Source organism: Tribolium castaneum, chromosome 3 (assembly GCF_031307605.1).
Source record: "Tribolium castaneum strain GA2 chromosome 3, icTriCast1.1, whole genome shotgun sequence".
In the NCBI taxonomy this organism is placed as follows: Eukaryota; Metazoa; Arthropoda; class Insecta; order Coleoptera; family Tenebrionidae; genus Tribolium; species Tribolium castaneum.
The window spans coordinates 8,756,793-8,779,929 of record NC_087396.1 but is presented as its reverse complement, the minus strand read 5'-3'; the positions used below and the strand labels follow the sequence as shown (position 1 = coordinate 8,779,929).

At 32.7% G+C, this 23,137-nt stretch overlaps 1 protein-coding gene across 9 annotated transcripts in view; it reads right to left on the bottom strand.

The window, feature by feature from the left end:
* The window catches only part of Nckx30C, a 95,242-nt gene extending 84,522 nt beyond the window's left edge, over nt 1–10,720 (bottom strand). For 2 of the 9 annotated variants that reach the window (XM_064355670.1, XM_064355666.1), the window contains exon 1: nt 9,898–10,720. In XM_064355670.1, the coding sequence (XP_064211740.1) occupies nt 9,898–10,614 (717 nt within the window). In that variant the 5' untranslated portion in view covers nt 10,615–10,720. The remainder of the gene's footprint in view (nt 1–9,897) is intronic. The other 7 variants (XM_064355668.1, XM_064355669.1, XM_064355672.1 and 4 more) reach the window with 5 other exon arrangements.
* Between the last annotated feature and the right edge of the window lie 12,417 nt (nt 10,721–23,137).

Here is a 23,137-nt window from a genome sequence, read left to right as displayed (position 1 = left end):
TGAAAATCTTCTATGTTGACGTAGCACTTCTTCGATAAATGTCTCCAAGTTGATAAAACGAAAAAAGAACTCACAACAAGTTTGTTGTCACCAAAAAAATATAAGTACGTGCGTGACATTTTGGTGGCAATAATTCAATTATTAAAATTATCGATTAGCAAAACTGCATACTCTCCCGGGCTTCCCGGACGACATTGTGTGGCAGCTCGCCTATCGGAAATTTTCTCGAGACCGACTTATCGCCGGTATTAAAAAGACTCCCCAGAATTCATCCCTGATACGCTTCCATGTAGGTTAAGCGAGGACAGTGAAATTTTCGCATTGTGAAATTGAGCGCAAAGAGTAAAAGTCGACACTACTTCTGGACTAAATAATTTATGAAGCGGTCTCACGTGCAATATCATCACTCATCCATTATAAGCAGACACGTAAAATTATTTTGTGGGGTGGAAAGAGTGACTATTTTGAGACGTAATCACAAATAGATAATAATTTTCTTCTTTTTTTTAAAAATAAAAAAATCTTTGTTACATATTCAAAATTCTACTTGTAACTTGTACCGAAACCGTCTTTGATGACTCAATTTCAAAGCGAATAATGGAGCTTTAGTTTATTTGCAAGATTGGAATAGGCTGGGTTTACAACTCAGATTTGAGCTGAATATCTTTAAAGTTCTACTCTACAACTTTGAATAGATTTACGTTTCTACGGCTAGAACTTGTAACTTGGAAAAAGCGCTGCAATACTTTATACATTATTGTAAATTTATGTTTTTCATTTTTCTTGCTATTAATGCAGTATTGAGTATTTACAATTTAGGCTTCAAACCCTTGTCGCCGGCTACCCTAATAAAATGCTTCTTTGTTAAATCAAATTGTCTTACCGGGTCTTTTAATTTTAAAATACACTCATAAACCTCTAAACAGAATTTATTTATTTTACCACTGATATATCGGGGGTGTCAAAAGTCGCGGATAGGCTCTTGAGAATAGATACTAGTGGCCTTATTGACCGCTAAAGAAATTATAAAAAAATCATTGCTCCTTATTTAAGATGCAACAGCTCGTAAAAGTTGCAAAAAATGCATACTTTAATGTGGAATTGTAGGAAAATCAGACCAGCTAATTTTGTCTTTAATGATTTATTTTACTGTTTGCTTTATTTATTATCTAATTTTTCAAAAAGAATTGTAGGAAAACATTTTCTTTGATTTTTAAAATGATTTAAAAACACCAGTTTAAAAGTGCAGCAACATTTGGCAACATTTAGTAATGTTACCATGGTAATACTTTGATTAATATTTTTCTAAACGTACTTGCACAATGGTGAGCAAAAAATTTTAGACATTTTTGTCATTTCATTGTCAAAAAGGATAGGAAATTCAAATTACACACGATTATGTCAGTGAAATGTCAAAGGTGTCCGAAGTTTTTTGCTCGCCATTGTACGGCGTTGCCATTTTTTGTTTTTGATTTCAGCCAAAATATAGGTTTAGTGAATTTTTTTATCGAGAATAGTGTTCTGTATAGCGCTATCTAGGTGCTCTTAAGAGCCTATCCGCAACTTTTGACACACCCGGTATAAAACTTTTTCCCACATTTCCAAAAATGTTTCCAAAAGTAAGGGGTGTTATACAAAATTTTAAATAATGGTGGAGGATGAAACCTAAAACGTATTTTTTGTAATTTGCCGCCACTTTGATGCTTTAATAGGCACCTTAAAGCACGCAACGTCATCAAGTGCGATGTCATTATTCGACGGAATATTTCACGAAATTTTTTAGGTTGGCAAGAAGCAAATTCGGGACCGTATTTTTGCTTGTTTCACAAATTTCAGGGGGTGTTCATGCAAAATTACCTCTATTATCATCCACACTCTTGTTTTTTGACAAAATTTAGATAAAACAATAGTAGTCTATTTTACAAGTAAAGAAAAGTTGTTCATTATCTGTGAGTGTATGTTTCTGAACTATTAAATTTACTGCGAATTGCGCTTGTAGTGGCATTGCCGCGTGTTTCCCTTTGTATTTGTAATCTTGCACAATTTTCTCAGTTTTCTTTTTTCAAAACTAAAAGTTGTGAATTCACGTTAAAAACTATATTCACTGAGCACTTTTTTGTAAAAAAAGAAGTTTCTAGCTTTATCTAGAAGGAAGATATGGGGATGTAAATGAAATATTTGACCAATTTTAAGTTTTTCAAAAATTTCCACAAAACCGTCTTTTGCAGTTTGAAAGCAATTCCAAATCGAAAAACTACTTCGGGTTCGAATTCAGCAGAAAATTTTGCATAAAAACAAGTGTTCAGTAAAGAAGTCCCTTTTTGTGTAATCCCCAACAAAAACCAACGAATATAAATATACGTCACTGAATTGAAACGAGCGGGCAATACGAGTAGAAGGATCGCTAATATCATATGTCAGTACCGCAAGTTCGTTTTAAAAGTTTTACGAGCTAACTATTGACAATTTCATGTTAAAACAAAAGTCACTAAAAAGACAAATCCTAAGAATCTATGTCAGTACCGCAAGTTCGTTTTAAAAGTTTTACGAGCTAACTATTGACAATTTCATGTTAAAACAAAAGCCACTAAAAAAGAACAAATCCTAAGAATCTATTTCAGGGCCAAAAATATTTAATTTTCTCTTTAACTGGAAATTTTTTTATTTTTATTGTTCAAAAATGTTCAAAAATAGTAGTTTATTATACAAGTAAAGAAAACTTGTTCATTACCTGTGAATGATGGGTTTCTGAAACGAGTGCGAAGCACGAGTTTCAGAAAGGAATCACGAGCAGATAATGCCAACCTTCCCTTGCGTGTTTTCCCAAATAGGTACATCGAGAAATTTTTGTTAAACTCTTTCAAAAATCACCAAATAAGGTGTATTGCTAACCCCAAATCCGGGTACGTAATATAAATCTAATTTCTCAATTTTCCCATTTAAGGCGATATGAACTACTTTTATATCTGATTTTGTCACTGACAAATGTTTATAAAAAACAGACCATAACTAAATGAAATAATGTACCATAGAACAACTTGTAAAATAAAGGTGTACTACGTCTACTCGTATCTATGAAATAAGCAACAACATTATTACTACCTATAAGAGATTTTTTTTAGTTATCAGGTTATTTTAAATAAAGCACTGATACCACTTAAAACACTTTCTCTCCTATAGTTCGTGTAGAAGAATGTATTCTGTAAATAACTTTGAAAAACGTTACTTACAACGGCTGTAAAACTACGAGGAAAATGGCTGAAATTGGACGTCTTTTAGCGTGGGTGACGTCATTATCTTTAAAACTAAATTTCTAAAATTGTGAATTTAATATCCAACATAGTAAAAAAATTCATAGTTACAATTATTTAACACAATTAAAATAGAAGCACAATGAAAATACTCAAATACTGACAATGGTCCCAGTTCTAGCATCTTGTTTTTTTTTTGGTAAAGTCATGAAAAATAACGATGTTTTTTTATTACATTAAAAGGTTTCCTAAAATCTGAAACGTTTCCTACAACGAACCAGAGAGCTTATGCGCTATTTTGTAAACACCTGTATAATAAAAAATAAAATAACTAATCACATAGTGATACAGGTTGTATTTCCTAAGTTAAAGTTTATTGTTATATCTTCATTAACAAAATACCAGATTTAATATCAAGCAGGTCAAAGGTTTTTTAGTCTTATCTGCTTTGTTTTTGTAACAATTAATAACACTTACATTCTTATTATGTATAACTTTTGATATCTTCTGATGCACAATGTTCCACAAACATACACGTAGAGTCAGTTTCACCATCGACAAATAAATCGCCAATTTGTTATTTGATCAATATTTATTTATTTGTTAAATAAGTGATATAAGTGATATAGGTGATAAGTAAGTGATTTTTTTTATGCAAGGTGATAGTTTGTAAACTGAAGCGGAGCTGAGGTTTGCAAAGCCACCGAGGATGAAAAATAAACTTGCCTACACGTCGCACATTACATTTTTCTCACTACCGCAAAATTAAATTAACTAATAATACTAAATACTAAATTTTAATTTTGTTTCAATCTAACGTCAGAGTGGTGTTGTTCTATGGTGTTGGAAAGACGAATCGCAACAAACGTAAAAAATATTTTTGTACTCATATCTATTTCCCGGTTATTTCCCAACGTGTGGGAAACAGACTCTCCCGCACTGCGGTGTTTTTTACTTTGCAACAATGGCTAGGGACACTTAATAGGATGGTGTTTGTCTTACTGGGACCGTATTTTTGCGAATTCCACAAATTTCAGGGGACGTTTATGCAAAATTACCTCCATTGTCATCCAGACTCTTATTTTTTGATAAAACTTTGATAAAACAAAAATTTTAAATCAATTTTCACTTTCAAAAGTGAGATATTACCAATTGTCACAAAAACATCGACTAAATTAACAATTTTTTTTTAAAAACTGCAAAAAGGGGATAAATTACAAAATATAGTATAAAAAACTCGTTTCATAAGACCATAGAGCACTCATTCTTTCAAAAAACTCGTGGCCAACGCCACTCATTTTTCAAACTGTATTCTTGCATTAAGACTTGACTTATGAAACCTGTTTTTTAATATACTATTCACCTGTATAAAATAATCTGACGTTTTGTATTGAGAAGTGCCAAACAGTAGTCAAAACTGCCTTACACAGGAAGAAAAAAACGGAAATTTTGACAGTGTCGAGGAATAAAATCGCTTTAATGAACCAGTTTAATCAAAACAAGAATAATACTGTACAGATTAAGGAAATACTTATGGTAATGTATTTTATTTTATATTTTGTGATCCGACCGTAATTAAACCAAACTTGTCAGTCTTGTCAGTTAAAATAGATTAAAATTATGAATGTATCACGGACTTAAATATTGTCGATTACAACCCTTGGGAGAATATAGAAGCCTTAGCTGCGCAGCGGGCTTTAAATATTCCCAGATTATGACCTTAATAAATTAACAATAATAAATTGGCAAAATTTTTTTTTCAAACTCATTGCATTAATTATTATATTTTTATGTAATCTCATACCTACTACTGTTAACTTAATGTAAATGTTTTCGCTTTGCCTTGTATACATTTTTACTAAAAACAGTATTAGCTGTTTCAAAACAATAAAATCGGCATTTTTTTCTCAAAATTATTCAGGCCCTTCAAAAAGTTATTAGGAATCTAATTGTTAATAACTATTTAACAGTTTTATCAACTTTATTTAAAAAAATAATTCGGTAATTCGTAGGCTTAAAATTTAGTTTCAATTTATTCCTTAATTTAAAATTATTGTAAAATTCGTATCCTGGCGCATCCACCATTTATACAAATGGCATAAGAATAGAACTGTATTAATTTCTTTCAAAAATGTTGCATCTTTAACAATGCAGTTAACAATTTATCGATGACAACGTCATTACAAAGAAAGTACAGACTGATCCAGAAATACTGAGTCTCTTGGCAACACTGGATGTAAATTTTAAAGAATATCAATGGAATACGCTTCCAGTTAACAACAGTTTAACAATCTTGTGGGGTTGTATGTCATATAATTGTCAAGAGAAATCGAATTCAGTTGCAGTGTTCCAAATTACGAGCAAAAATACTTTCAAATCTGTTGCCAACATACTCAGTATTTCTGGATCAGTCTGTACTTTCTATAAGTCAATTTGAAAATTCATTTCTAGTTTACACTAAGGGTCTGATTTAATGTTGACTTCCAACCGGCGCAAGTCGGTATTGTTATAGCAACGGCGCAAATCTAGTAATGCCATTCGTTGCTACTTTGCAACAGCGACCCGCGCAACATTGTGACCAAACTTGAAATCAGCCCCTAAATATTAAATCTCCCATCAGAATGATACTCCATAGTACGTGACACCAGCTAAGGAAAAATTACCTCTAAAAACTGCATAAAAAATGCAAGATAGAAAAAGAACGTATAAAAATACTCTTACAGAAGAATATTCAGATAGTTGCTCAATTCGCCGCTACGCGGCTTGTATCGAAATTTCAGTAATATTACCTTCTGCAAATTGTATTTTGTTATCACTAGGTAATATGCAACTTTATATGTTAAATTTAAAGAAAAGTTAGTCATCTTTATTAAGGGCGTGAAATGTGTAGTAAAACTAAAAAAATCTGAATACATTACATGTACAAAAATGTTTTTTAAAGCGCGAATGCTATTTTATCTCAACCTTCGTTTTTACTAAAGAATGATATATTTTTGCTTTAAAAACACAATTGCGTACAATACGAAGTGATATGTAACTTTTAATACAGATTGTTAAAAATTAAGCGTTCCTCGTCAAATCACGTATGAAGTCTTAATGTGATAGATTGCTTAATCAACTTTGTGAATTCTGTCATATGTCAAAATAACGCAAAAAGGTTTGAAATCTAAATATCATCAGAAAGCACAAGAATATAAAGCACAAATCAATGCAACCCTCTTAGATTTGAAGCAAGTTTGACGAACAATGCAAAAAAATAAGAAAAAGGTCAACTATTAATAAAAAAACTTGACAAAGGTGGCAATACCCAAATACTACAATAGTGATTATTTGAAGAAGCGGTAATGTGCATGTGGTACACACACCAGAAAAGTCTAGGGATATTAGTAATTTTGTTGAGTAGTCATAATGTAATAATAATAATGTAATAAATAAAATTTTTGGCATTTTTGAAAAAGAATTGTTATTTATTAACATAAATTTCAAAGATTTTATGAAAATGAATTTGTTTGCCATTGTTACTAATGCAGAATGTGACTTCTCCTACTGGAAACTACAGTTCAACATCGCAGTGCCCTAGTTGTTTATCTTTTCTTAAATAATTTCTTTCCACACTGCACTTAAAGCTGTGAATAACACCAGATGAATTTTTTTCGGAACATTTAACTATAGAACTTTTCTCTGGAAGGTATCCTAAACGACTTCAATGAGTATTGAGTCAGAAGATTGCTCTGGTGACACAAAAACAGAAATTTTGATGCCTTCGTAAAAATTCCTAAACCACTGCTTGAAGTGTGCAGTTGGCAATATCTTGAAAAAATCTTTTCCAACATGTCAAGGAGTGTATCTTTTCACTTTAATGAAACAATCGTGGTGTAGGAAGGAATACAAATCGGACGAAGAAGCGACCTGGTTTTGATTAAACCATTTTAACCGCAGTTTGGTATAGGCATCTTATTTTTTAACCTCTTGTCTTGCCTTACACCAAAAATTACGGTAATGGTTTGATTTTTATGCAAGATAGTTCCAATCGCATACTTCAACTGGTTAAGAAATTTTTACGAAAGTAAACAAATATTTGTTTTACTGTGACCAGAACAATCTTCTCATTTAATACTTATTGATTACGTTTAGGATACACCCCAAAGAATAGTTCTGTGGAAAAATGTTCTGCAAAAAAATCATCAGGAGTTATTCGGAGCCCTAAGTGCAGCGCGGCAAGAAGTCTTCCACGAAAAGATAAGTGTGCCACGGCGATGTTAAATTGTAGTAACCAGTAGGGGATGTTACACTTTGCATTAGTTACCAAAAATTTTATTATATTTTTGGTTTTTTAATTGTAAAAACGTCACACAAGATCAAGTTAGAGACAACAGTTTATATTTTTTAGTTGTAACAAAAACAAACAAAGCCATTTACATGAAATCTTTGAAATTTACGCTGAAAATTTATAATTAGTTTCAAAAAAATGCCCAAAGTTTGATTCATTACATCATTATTTAGAAAAATTACTAATATCCCTAAACTTTTCTGGTATGTAGTTATCTTAAATCGAATACATATTTTTCTAATAAAGTTAATGGTAGCAGAGGTATCTCCAGTGATTATAATAATTATAAATATTGTTTAAATGTAAACTTCTAAATAACTCTTCCTCCAAACGTCATAAAAATGACATTTTATTGACGGAAGACAATAAAGTCTAGATGTGTTGATTAAATAGAAAATGTTATAACAAATATCAGCCCCAGTGTTGAATTGCATTTGAATTCAACATTGGCAGTGCCTCCGCTGCCATCAACAGCATCAGCATCCATTCCTGCTGTCGGCAACGGTGTCCGGAATGCGCAGGCAACCGACGCCGGCAGTCGTCCCTCTATTTTTTGGGCACCGTGGCCGGCAGTGGAGGCACTCTCTTAAACATTGCCACACAATTTTCTCAAATAATGCACTTAAAACAACTTAAAACGCGGCTGTTTTACCAAACAATATTCTTAATTCGCGGACAGACATCACTCAGACATTTCGCAAAAAATTGTTTAGTTTATTGGGTTGTCATATAATGTTTATACATTTTTAACACACGTTGTAACACGTTGCAAAGTTTCCTAAATGATCCATTTAAATATGTTCTTCTGATAAATTTTTTACCTTTATTAGTAGAGAAAAAATCGCGTAGACTGTCGGGAGAATAAACCCTTTAAGCCATCAACCTGTCCGCCTCAACACATAAAGCTTTTATTCCTAATTTTACACATAATCCAGCATTAATGTCTGGATAATCCAAACCCCCTGCAAAAATAAGGGTAACCTAATTTTTTATGGATTTTCCAAAAATTCAGTTAAAAAATTGCGGAACGAGCCCATTCTTGTTCTTACAAAGAAATCTCTGAAAATTTGGAGTTCATATTAAGAAAAACAGTGAATTGACGACGACTGCCAGTCTAAATCATTTCTAAACGCAGTTATTCGACGAAAAAGGGAAACATTTTTGACAAATTTATTTGACTTTTCGCCAAACTTAAGGTGTAACACCACTGATTTCTATTCCAATTTGTTTTTTTACACATTCTACTGGACGTATGTTAAACAAAATTTCGAAAATTGACATTCAGTGTCTCAACTTTCCCAATATAGGAACTATAGTCGCGAAAGTCTGTCAGAAAATTATGGTTCGTATTTTTTGCTAAGTAACAAACATTTTTAACAAAACGATTACTTTTATTCATTAACTCAACAATCAAATTATATTATAGCTCTCAAACAGTGGGGTCGATTATAAATTATTTATTTTTGAGATGTATGGAAACAATGGTATAAAGGTTTTCGTCCCCATGTTGCCTCATAATTTCCTAACCATTCCCTAACACCCCGTATAGTGCATTTAACTGCGGCATTAGAGCATGTGGCAGATGACAAAATGAAAAGCAAAATCTGTTATAATTTAAAGAAAATTCAATTTTCTGTTTTTTTTTCTACTAATTGTAATATTATTCAGCGGTTTTTTAACTCTAGAGGACGGTTTACAGAAGGCGAAATTAAGATTTAATTCAAAATTAAACTAATTCAAATTAAGTTGCCATTTAAAATGCATTGACAGATGTCAAATAAATCGCGATTAAAATTTAATTGCAATTAAAATGTTCTGTAAACACGATTTATCGACAGTAAAGTAGAAAAGTAGTATTTTATATGACGTAGCATATGATTGTGTTCTTGATAACTTTATACTCGAAGGCGTGAAAAAACAGATAGTGTTTTCGAAACTTTTCAGTAGTTGAAATATTTTACTCGTTAAAATATAGAGCACAAAAGTAAAGAATTTTGAAAAAGCTATGCTTTTTTACCGGTTTGATGTCGATTTGACGTCAAACGGTTCAATATAATTTCTTGTTGTTTTTTTGGCACGCCTGCATGTGACGTCCTTATCGTCGTATCAGCATTTACTATAGAATTGTAACGACGCAATAATTGTTGAATTTTTGTCGAAAAATGTTTAATTAAGAGAGCAAAAGTCTAAGAGAATGCTTTTGATGTTTAGTAGTGGGTTGTTAGGTAGGAAACAATCCCTTTTACGATACGTCCTTGATGTCTCGACATTGCGCCAAAGGGTTTGCGGGGAAATATTTGCAGGGCCTTGACGTACCGTAGGCATGAGCTGGTCGGTGCTCCTGACCCTCGTCACCTTGTTCTTGTAGATGAGTTTCTTGACTAGCCTCTCCATAGGCTGATTCCACTTCATAAAGCTGACATAAAGAATGTAGAAGGAGAAAAGCACAAGCGCCTCGTACCAGTGAATGTGGTTATCTCTAAAGAAAATGATGAGCGTAATGAGACTAAGCGAGTAAAAGAAGCAGTCTCTGAAGAGGGGCCACCAAGTGAGAGACAACACGGTCTTGGAAAAGATCGCGCACATCCCGATCACGAAGAGGATGTTAAAAACGGCGGAGCCGACGATGGTGCCGATGCCGACGTCGTCGAAGGAGACGAAGACGCCGATGACGCTGGTGAAGAGCTCGGGCGCGGAGCCGCCCGCCGCCATGAAGGTGGCGCCGGCGACGTCGTCCTGGATGGCTAGCTTCTCGATGATGACGTCGAGCGCCGGCACGAAGAACTCATCGCAGACGATGGCCAGCGCCACGAACATGTAGACGACACCGAGGATGTGAAGGATGACGGCGCCGTTGCGCCGCTGCTCTTCGGTGAAGAGGTCCCGCGGGAAGAGCGGGTCGTGGTGCTTCGGCTCGAGGGTGGGGGCGGCGAGGGTCGTCGTCACGTTGTCCTCCTGTAGGTCGTCATCGGCGAGCGCCGCGGCGTCCAGCGCGAGCAGCACGCAGAGGAGCGCGACGCGGCAGCTGGTCATTGTGGCGGCAAAGAGAGCGTCTTCGACGAGGTCATTGCCACAGCGAGGCCGGGCGCGGACTGGACCACCGTTCGATAACCGGAGGACCGCGCACTCTGCGCTAGTGCAGTGCACCACCCGGACGCGCAAGCTCACACCCTCTTGCCTTGCTTGCTCGCCTACATCAATGGCTGACTACCTACATTATTTTACTACCCTCTATAACCTCCAGCTCCACTATTCACATTCTTGCCAAATTAAACTCAGATAATCGCTCCTTCGATGAGCGATGGGTTTGAGGTGAACCTCACACCCCCAAAACGTCTAGTAAATCAGTAATAATCACTCGATGAAAAACTTTATGTTATTGTCGAAAGATGGCAAACTGGGTTACTCTTATCCTTAGACTATTAGCTGGTTTTTGAAATACAGGATGTCTGTTTTTCGAGTTGCATCATCCCCATTATTATAAGAAATACGAGGTCGGTTAAATGAGGACAAAGTTGCGCATTTTTATGCTGAACAATTATCTGAAAAACAGTATGTCATTTTTAGTTTTTGCATTATTGGAAAAAAACGAAAATTTGTAGTTTCGTCTTTATTTTTTCAAGCGAAAACCAAAAGAGCTAGATGTTTTTAAGTAGAACCTTCTTCAAGCACTTTTTACCTGTTATCGTATTTTCCAAGGCTTTCTTGATATGGAGTTACAACGCTCAACTTTGGATTTTTTTATAGAAACCATATTCGCTATTTTGTATTTTTGAAAAGTGATTTAATGTCTGATTACAACCATGTATCACATGATATGATTGAATCTTACATGCTGATCAAAATGTAGAGAAAAACATTTTTGCGAAGAGTGCTTTGGAAAAAACGTCAACAGTTTTGTTTTTAAGCAAACTAAATTTTGGAGAGTTAATTGAATTTAGATTTGGAAGGTGTACTTTTCCGCCAAACTTACTTATTTAAAAACTAAATGACATAATAAGCTTGAAGTTTATTCTTCGCAAAACAAAACAAGACAAAGTTATAAAAACTCTGCTCGCATATTTAATAAAACTGTGAAAACCTAGTTTGTTAAATAAAATGTTTGGCGTATTTTCTCCAAAGCACACTTTGCAAAAACGTTTTTTTCTTAATTTTAATCAGCATGTAAGCTTCAATCATATCTTGTGATACATCGTTGTAATCTGGAACAAAAGGACTTTTCAAAAATACAAGTATTAAACATGGGGTTCAAAAGAAAAACCAAAGTTGAGTGTTGTAACCATTGACTTCTTACTCTACTGGACTGCGCTTGAATTAAAAATTTTGTTGTCAACCTTCGACCATATATCATATAGACTCGCCATACAGCGAGTTTGTAGGCACTAGGCAGGTTGTTTGAAGCCAACATCTAAGGGCGAGAGGAGTGAGGGGCAAGAGGAAGCTTACTCCTTGTTAGTGGCAGCTCGTAGTCAAGGGGCAAACAATTGAAAAAACAATACAAGTTTCAGAAACAATTTATGTATTCAAGTTTTAAAAAAATGCCTTAGTTAAGATACTTCTAATTCTATCTTATGACATGTCATCAGAGTTATACTATTCAAAAATATTCAAAGCTTTCCGCTTTGATACTGATATAGTATCGACGTATGTACTGATATAGTAAGTTACGACGCCAAAGGTGTGTTTCCATATTTAGGCTAACACGTGTATTTTCTTACTTACAGATGACATTACCGATGAATAAGCAAGCCCTTGTGGATACTTTCACCTGTATATTTCGACGCAAGAACCAAATTTTACCCATTCACAGGTAAATTTAAGCCCAAAATTCACAATTTTTCCCTTTAATCACAATCGTGAAACACGAAGTTTGACGAATAAGTTTTTTGTTGTAAAAACAACAAATATTTAACTTGCATTCTCACATAAAAGTTTAATCAAGACCACATGAAACTTTTTTTCCCGCCATGCGATTAAAGCAAGTGTTCAGTAACAATCCAACCGCCGCCAAATTTGAAGGCTTACAAACGGCTCGCAGAAATATTTGTCCCATCAGGAGCTAAATGCATAGTCCAAGGTAGTATCAGCGTTTATCAGTTTCGAGTGCACCTAAGGATGTTGTTGATAATACAAAGCGATCAGAAACTCCTTCTATCAAGTAGGCGTATCACTTGAGAACGTGTGTCCGGTGTCGTGTATTAGTTCAGCCTGCTGTCAAAATTTAAACTGGAATTACCTCAAACGTAAACTGTTATATATAGATGTTATTATAGATGCCGTGAATCCGTAACCCAAACGCTACAGGACCCCAAAATGTTGTCTATGGAGCAAAACTGGATTCCAACAATAATTTAATGTGCTTATATTTTTTACATTTTTGTTTTGACATTTGGCTTGAGTTCCGCAGATATACAGTCTTTAATTTCTATACTTACTTGATAGAAGGACTTCGATCGCTTTGTATTAGTAGATACGACACAAGTTGTTAAGAATAATGATGATTTTGTTGTTATAGTTTTGTAGTTGATATGGTTGAATAATAATTAATATGTAAGTGGATTTGTGTCTCTAAAAGCTGCACGAATTGTCAGTTGCAGTCATTGTTTATTTTGTAAAAGTTTAAAATCAGATTTATTAAATAAAAAAATCAAGAAGGTTTTTGTAAAGCTTGTGCATTAAATAATTATTTATTATTGAATGGATCACTTGTTGGGGTTAATTCAATTTTTTTTATTAGTATTATACTTAATGAGAGTTCTAAATAGCATTTACCTATGAGTGGAAATAGTTACATACGAGTAATGAAGGAGCGAGTAATTTTACGAGTATATACGTATTGCTTTACAATTCGAGCTCCGTACGATACGTAGTACTTACCACCATTGTTGAAAAGAGTTTTTTCATTTAACGAGTTTGAGTGTAAATTGGATGATTTATTTCACTAGCGGATTCTTAAACCTTTACTAGGCTTAAAATTAAATTACTATCTGAAGCTATGATCTGAAGTTTCGTATTGAAAAATGCCTAACAGTTGTCACAACTTTTTTACACAGGAAAAATCTGTACATTTTGACAGTGTCTAAGAATAAAATAACGTACAACCTTCAAAAAATCGCACAGCCGTAAACTAAGTTGCACGTCCACAAACTAATCGCACATTTTGGTAACCAGATATTTACAATATCGATGGATAGTACAAAAGTAACAATTTTCAATAATGGTCGTAAGTATTTACCAATTATTTAGAATGATCTGTTTATTCTACCATACATTCATTTGAATTTATAATTAGAGTAGACTTTATCAGTTTTTTAATTTGAATGAAAAGGTCGTTTGTGACATTTAATGAAGCTGAAAGGCCAAATAATTATCTTTTGAACTGTAACATTCAATTATAAATAATTTTTTTCTCTCAGTTTGTACTAGTTTATCAATCACAATGACACAAAACTGCATCGTCCAATTATAAATTCAAATGATCGCGTGGTACTAATATCATTATCAAACAGTATTTTTGTTTATAATAATGATAATACTACATTACAATCAAAGTAATGTATGATTGTACTTAATGTAAACAAAGTAAACTATTGTGGATATCCTAATGCCTGTTAAAACTAATTTTCTCACTGTCTTTCATACAAGTTCCAATACTTTTTGCCACTAATGCAAATTGGTGGTTGCATAACCTTGCTGACAACAGCTTTTATATGCGTTAAGTATTGGCCAAGCGCAGTCCATGTTAAGGTCTCAATGGTTGTAACTCTAACATCAGGAACGCCTTGGAACAGGCGATGACAGATTTAGATTTCTTGTAAGAAAGTACCTAAAGAATGTGGTTCTTAAAAACGTCTAGTTCTTTTGGTTTTCGCTTAAAAAAATTAAAACGAAAATTACAATTTTTGTTTAGGTTTTGTTATCTACCAATTATTTATTATGTAAATTAATTGTCGGGACAGTTTGGATAGGTTCACAATTAAAAATCTTATTACGTCGACTTTTCTTCGGTTTTACTGTCGGCTTCTTCAGGACATAAAATTAAAATGAACAATTACAAACACATTAAAATTCACATTTTATTTGGTCACATTACGGTCGCCATTTTGCTGTTATAAAAGCATATAAAACCGGCGAAACATCGACGTAATAAGATTTGTAATTGTAAACCTGTCCAAACTGTCCCGACAAATAATTTACATAATTACATTTTTTTTTACAATAATTCAAAAACTAAAAATGACACATCAAATATTCTTTCAGATAATTGTTGAGCGTAAAAATGTGCAAGTTTGCCCTAATTTAATCGACCTCATATATCATATAATAACTGAGATCCCCATGGTGGAACTCGAGAAAACGGACATCTTGTATACGTGTATCAAGCTGGCCACCACAGACATTAATAACTAATAATTTCGAATTAATATTTAAATTTGAGTATACAGCATGTGCTATTTTTTACAAGAGTGAATGAAACAATTTGCACAAGTGTATAAAAAGAGCGTCTAAATTAAAACAAAGCATAGAATGTACTTTCTTTAACAAATTTCCAGCCCGCTCGTAAAGATTAATTTACAATGCTGGACATGTAAATAATTTTATTCTTCGACACTGTCAAAATTTACGGTTTTTCTCCTGTGTAAGGAAGTTTTGACAATTGTTTGGCATTTCTCAGTACGAAACGTCAAATTATTTTTAACAAATTTAAAGCAATTTTAAGCCTTGCTGAGTCTATTTCGAAGAATAAAATGTTGTATTCAACTCGTTTTTGTGTAAATCGGTTCATTTATTTCGCCTCGTGGATGATAAACCACTCGTTTTCACTCGTGGTTTAAAAATCCACTCGTGAAATAAAGCGTCCGATTTACACTCAAACTCATTAAATAAATAACTATTTTGTACACATAGCTCTTAGACAGCTATTTCCCGTTATCTCCAGGGTGTGGGAAACGAACTTTTCCGCACTGCGGTGTTTTTTACTTTGCAAAGGGATATTTAGTAGTTGGTATCGCTATCGTTGAGATGGAAACGATTATTTTCTTTTTCTACTTCAGTTTTGTATTGAGGTCATTACGACACGCGATTTGCGTATCGTAATATCTAATGGAGTGCTATAACAATTACACTAAAAACCAGGGTAATTTAGTTGGATAATGTTGACAACCTAGTTTTTTGATAATTATCTGAGAGAAATGTCAGTGTCACTCGGCACCTGTTTCAAGTGCATAATTAATCAAATTAATCAAATACGAACCTTTAGAGGCTTTTGTACCAGCTCTGATATGTGGCACTTTTGAACACCTTTCGAGTAATGTACAAACATAACTTCAAAAGCCAGTGCAAGTAGGTAATTTGAGATCTCATTATCCTTCGGCCAATTTTCAAGTTCCACGTATTTGCCACAAAAGCCCGTATTTGTTAAGAGATACATTTCAAAACGTCTTAGACACTTTCAGAATACATTTGTACGAATAAACTAATGACGGTCCAAATTATATTAATTTCATTTCACTGTCTGTGCACAAATGTTGTCAACTGCCACAAAATTCCCAAAATTTGAAATTAATTTTTTTGGTACAAAAAGTGCGAAGTAGAAAAAATACTGAATATCTCGTTTATAAGACATTTTGTCGCACTTACTCTATTATTATTATTACTCTAAATCCGTGCGTGCGACAAAATGCATCTTATAAAACTCGTATCATAATATACTATTATTATAATGGCCATCAATTCCATAACAACAAAAGGTATACTGATCTCACATTACATTATTTCAAATTTTTGAATTATTAATATCAGTATTTATGATTTCAAAGTGTGCAACAAAAAAAATAACGGCTACGCCGTCGTGTTTTAAAGACCTGAAAATCCACTATAATATACTATTTTGTAACAAATACCTCAAAAAAATATTTTTTTATAATTTAATTTTTTGTACTGATGAGTTAGTAACAGGTCAAACAATGATCAAAGTGGCATAAACTGTCACTTATCATAAAAAAGTATCGTTTCCATCTCAGCGGTAGCGATACCAGCCTACTAAATATTCCTAGCCATTGGTGCAAAGTAAAAAACACGGCAATGTGAGAAAACACAATAGTATATTATGTACCGTAGACTGTAGTTGCAATTTTTTTGGTCGAGCATGCAATATTGGAAAATCGAGACTACCGAGGTTTCCTAAGCATTCGAGACCAAAAAGAAAACTTACAGACCACAGTTTGAGGTTATTAAATTATCTTTAACGATACTTGCATAAATACGAAAGAGTAAAATTTTCTGAATGTATTTTTATGAAAAATCAATAATCGTCAGATTGTTGTCATTAAAAATTTGTGTGGCGTTTGTTTCGTGTTAGGGATACAAAATAAAAAACATCACTTTAAATCTACATTTGTTGCAAAATCAACAGTTCAATACAGTTCTGAAGATATTTTAAATGGCATACGTTGGTATGTAATATTTACTTATAGCCCACGGACTGTAAGTAAATATTATTGCAGGGTAACCATGTAAACTTACACCTGGCTAAAAAGTACCGCTTACAGTGAAAGATATACTTACAGAACAGGTATTTCTAAAAGGACAATTACACAAAAATTTCTTGATAAGGTCCAAAATTAGTTGTAGTAAGTAAGTGTATACAGCGTGTCCCACCTAAGACTTTCAAGTCTGAAATCTCAATATTTGACAACAGATTTTTACAACATTTAAAATGCAGATTATTTGGAAGGTAAAAAATGCTGTAATAAAGAACTTAACTTTGAAAGACGCTTTTACTGTTTTTACTGCGACTACTCAACTATTAGCTGTTTCAAATGCCAACGTCGCATTTTATCGAATTATTTTTTTTAATAATATTGATAAAATTGTTAAATAGTCATTAATGATTAGATCTCTTATTGATTGTATAAATTACATTAGCTATATTTGTCTAAAGTGCATGAATAGTTTATAACAGCTCATTTTGAGAGAAAATGCGACGTTAGCGTTTTTAGTTTTAGTCGAACACAGATTTGCTTAAACGAAGATGGAACTAATGCGGTGTTTCTAATTTAAAAATTAATTTGATTAATTTGATTAATTTGTCACTTCAAAAGAGAATTTAAAAAATAATTTGAAAATATGGATTTAGTTTTTTATCTATCCCATCCTCGTAAATAAGTTCAGAGGTACATCATTCAGGCGCATCCACCATTTAGGTTCTTTGGTTGTATTTTGTCACAATTTCTGACCCAAAATTATAATTTGTTTCAGTTCCTTCATTAACACATTTTTATTAGCCAAGATTTTTGTGTTATTGCATTTTTTTGTCAAGTTTTTGTCAAAAAAGTTGAGACAGATCTCCCAGCTTCTAATGGTTCTTCAACAAAAAAAATCTAATATTTTAAGATACGTACAGTTAATTTAGAGTAATTATAGTATAGGGTGTATCAGAAATACATGTCTTAATTTTAACAGATAACAGAACTCAACAAATAAAAGATTTTATTTTATTTATAATTTTTCAATAAAAAATTCGCAAATTTACTTAAAATTTGGAAAAAATAACATACTGAAACCGTACCCGCCTATGAGCACAAAAATAAAAGAGACGAACTATTTTCGTTGTGATAGAAACGGACAATTTGAACAATTTAAAACAACAATGAAAATTGTTGCTATGAATACAAATTAATTATTAAACACTGAAAAAAAAAGAAAGGACAAAAACAGTAAAAATCATGAATAAGAAATTTGTAAAACGTTATACAGGGTGTCTCAGCTAAAACTTTCAAGCCTGATATCTCGTATATTTGTCAACGAATGAAATTTAAAATGCAGATATTTTAGAAGATAAAGATTAAAATCCAATTAATGCAACAACTCAAGTCTTAAAAACATAATTTTTACATTCGTTTTTAAAATGTTAAGCCTTTTAAGACTTATATTAAAAAAAAAATATCGTCAGTGAAAAATGCTGTCAGAAAAAACTCGTTCGTGGAAGACGTCTGTTTCGCGAGAAAAATAAGAAACAAACTGTTCAACGTGTGTACAGATGCAAAAGCGTAGATCTCCATGAGACAAATGAGCACTACCATTGAATTTTGGTCAATCCTACTCGCAGAAACGTGACAGCACACAAGGGACATTTCACAATAACCTCTCACCAATACAAAGTTAAAAAACAATATTTTTGACTTACTTTTGGTACTGAATGCTTTAATTCTTTAAAAGGACTAAAAGACTGAACAACAACTGAAAAATTCTAGACACTTGAACATTCAGGACTTTGGAAATGTTTCGTACACTGCTGATTGGATTCTCTTCAAAAGCTTGAATTATAGCCCTAACTATTGCTTCGTTTCCAGTAACGTGTTTTGTTCTCACTCAATTTAGTTTAGGCAGTGCCGAAACTAGGTATTAATTGACTATAGGCGAGTTTTCAGTTTGGCGCCCTTAAGTATAATTTTCTTAATACTAGATTGCTACATATTATAATTTCGGTTAGAGACATCTCTTAGGAAGATATAAAAACCAAAAAATTATAGACTATGAAAACCTGAAAAAAAGGGAAATGGTCCCAATCTCAATTTATTAAAGGCATACTTAATAGTTATTTATTTAATGAGTTTGAGTGTAAATCGGACGCTTTATTTCACGAGTGGATTTTTAAACCACGAGTGAAAACGAGTGGTTTATCATCCACGAGGCGTAATAAATGAACCGATTTACACAAAAACGAGTTGAATACAACATTTTATTCTTCGAAATAGACACAGCAAGGCTTAAAATTGCTTTAAATTTGTTAGAAATAATCTGACGTTTCGTACTGAGAAATGCCAAACAGTTGTCAAAACTTCCTTACACAGGAGAAAAACCGTAAATTTTGACAGTGTTGAAGAATAAAATTATTTAAACAATAGGTTCACATTTAATTTCCAATTTGAGATTTAGTCTATGTGCATATAGCTGAATATAAAGACATAAATAATAGAAAAAATAAGACTAGGTATGTAACAATTCAATAATAATAATAATAATGTAGGAATCCGCTAAATTTAATCCAAATATTGAAATTTTTAAAGAAACCTTCCTTACTTTCACCTGGCAAACTTATTTATTATTTTTCATCATAATCTTAATTTAACTTTTGTTTATAATGCTTAAACCTGACAGACGTCTTCGTGCCATTCACGATCTTATTTTAATTTTTAAGCATCAGTTTTATAAATGTTGAAAATTTTTTTTTCGCAAGATGCAGTTGTTACAAGTACAGAAACAAAAATAAAACTTACCTCTATAGTCTTTTTAATAAGAATTATCTTAATGGGTTCAGTCAGTAATCATCAGACTCGGCTTGAACTAAATTTTGTAAAAACCTGGCATCGCTAGCTCGCTCTAATTGTCTGCTTTCAGGAATTTTTTTGATAAACGGTCCTAACGGTTTTTTATTTAGTCTTTTTGACATTTTTAAGCCAATTTTTCAAATTCATTGGAAACTCAAATTTAACACAAACACTAAAGGCTCAGTGACACGAGTCAAAAGACCGAAAGCCATCTTGCCGATGAAATGCAAACTGAACTAATTCTTGTAGTATACCAGAAGCTTAACCAGCAAAAACTACTTAATCTCTTATTGAATAATTATCAGAACTGAAAATAATTAACAACTAAACAAAGAAAGTCACGTACGTTTACAAGATATTACTTTACAAAATGAGTTTTCCAAAACAAACGCTTCTGCAAAATCATTGTTTATAAGGTTGCACAAATTTTTGTTTAATTGGAATTTGGAAAACAAAACTATACCTACTTTGGCGCTCCTAGGCAAGGGCCTATTTCGCCTATACCTAGTTTCGGTACTGAGTTCAGGTACGCTTCCTGTGTCTTCAAATTATTGACGATTCTTTGAACTTTAAATTTCATAAATAACATTTCACAACAGAGAAATTTCAGCCACAGTTGTTGGTTTTTAAAGTAATTTCACCAAATTAAAACAATTTCATTTTTCTGACAGCGCGCACACATTTGACAGTTTTTTTCAGTGGTACACAAAATGCCGCATAGTAATGCTTCATCAATTGTTTCAAAAAGTGACTGCCCAAATTACTATCAAAATTTGCATTAAGTTTTTAACAACAAAATTTAATTTTTTTTCTTGGATCAGCCGAGCGATTTGATTAATTTTTTGTGTGGCCATTTATTTTTCGTCGTTTAATGATTCAACGGTAATTTGGCTTCATTTTAAATAAAAGAAATGTGTTTTAAAATTTCATTTCTTTACTTGAGGTCATTTTTTCCCTAATTGAAAGACTATCTCCTAAAAGATTTGCATTCTTAATTTCATAACAATACGTTGACAAATAACTGAAATATTAAACTCGAAAATCTTAACTGAGACACCTTGTATAGAAAAGTTGTTGTATTTGATGAGTTTTATTACGTGGTGAAATTAACACACGTATTTCTGATACACCGTGTGTACCTACACTATGGTATACAGGCAAAGTTGAGGCGTTCCTTTTAAGGCGGCCCCCGAGAACTCTTAAGATGATTTGTTCATACTTTTATACATATCTCAAAAAATAAACCACGGAGCAGTACCAAACAAAAAGCAAAATGATTAGAAATTAATTCGCCACTAAACTACACATTTTTATTTAGTATTGAATTCATTTTTATGATCTGCTGATCTTATTTGGGTACCAAACGCAAGATACTGGACAGATCGGAAAAAATACACCATTCATGCACAACATCATTGTAAATATGCATGCAAAAATTGAACCCAATACTGGCAATGGCAAGGAAAAAACAACCTTTAGAAAAATTTCTTTGAGAATGAGATTTTTTAAAACTTACCGCTTTCAAAATTTATTTGCCAGTTGGAGGCGCCACAATGGTTTTCGGTTGAAAATTATTGTCGATTTTGAGACATGTATAAAAGGAAAGAAAGGTAAAAACATATATTTTTTTGATTTGACATTTTGATATTGACAGTTTTCGGGGAGCGCCTTAATTACAAATTTTTAATAAGTGGTATCTGGCAACGTTGTTTTACAATCGTAATCGCAATAAAATTTGATTAACAATAAAAAAATATCATATTTGAAACGGTTTTCTAGAAAATGTACCAGTGTTGGCACATATACAATTTGATCAATAATGGTTGTTCATCAACTCGGCATTAGGATTTAAATTCAGTGTGCCGCTTCATCCAAATGATGACTCTTGTAGTAAATAGTTAAGTACTGTCATGTCTGTCAAATAATTGAATTAGCTTTTTATTCATTTTTTGCATTTTTCGGCAAATTTGTTTGAAACGGAGGGTTTGCCTTGATTTGTGTTTTATATTTCCATGTTTTTTTTGTTATGTAGTCTTTCGTTTTTAGATTTGAAGTCTTTTGTAGTATTATGACGAATCTGTCACCTTGACGGCATACACATTTCAATTACACAGCACACCACGTTTAAATTTTATAGGTGATTTGATGAACAACCATTCTGGAACACATTGTACAATCATTTTTAATTTTTTGATAAATTTTATTTTTTTTAAGTTAAAAAAACTGCTAGGGATAATAGTAAATTTAAAATTAATCATTTATCATTGTGTTAGGGAATGATTATACCGGATGCTCAAAAATCGGCGCACCAACTTAACGGAGTGTGGTGGAGAATTGCCTACAAATAAAGGTGAAAATACAAATACGTTTGTAGCTCCAGAGTTTTTTAAATATGGCTTTAGTAATTTGTTCAAGAATTTTCCCGAGATCTACACATGCTTCTCAACAACGTACCGCTAAGTTGTTGCCCCAGTTTTTGAGCAGCCTGTATTTAGCGCGAAACATAAAAACATTAAAATTAATGAACTGAAAAATTTAACAGAATAAATTTGGACCTACAAATTTTTTTAAATACGACTAGAAATGTTTTCAAGATTTTTTTCTTAATCTACACATGCTTCTCACAACGTACGATTGCGGATAAAAGTCTTCATACATCACTTTTTTTAATCAAAAGCAAATTGATGTAAATAATGCTTTGTCATTGTGATTAACATCAATCAGTAATTGACAAAATAAAAATGCTGTTAGTTTCGTATTTAATAAAGTAAGATCCCAAAGTGATATGCCGCATGGACAAAATGACACAACTCTAGGTCTTCCTCGTGCGACAGTGTCTTCGATATTGAACAAATGGAATTGTTTGTCAAAATGACAAGAATCAAAAGCTATGATCAAAAGTGTAGTTATTTCTATTGGCCCAAGACTTTTGTCCGCCATTGTACCACTGAGCTGGTGCATACTATATTATAACATATTGCTAAATTTTTAAATTCATCAAGTCTAAAGCTTGGAATACTATACAGCCATCACTTTTTGGTCACTTTATACGCAGAATAATAATCAGTAATTTATGATAATTTCTTATAATTAAATATAATACAGGCTGTTCTATATTTGTAAATAAGCTGAAGGTTTACAGGTGTCCCGGCGCATTCACCATTTACATATTTTTGTTGTAATATTTAGTTTATTTAACGGCATATTCAGCCAAAGCTTTTGTA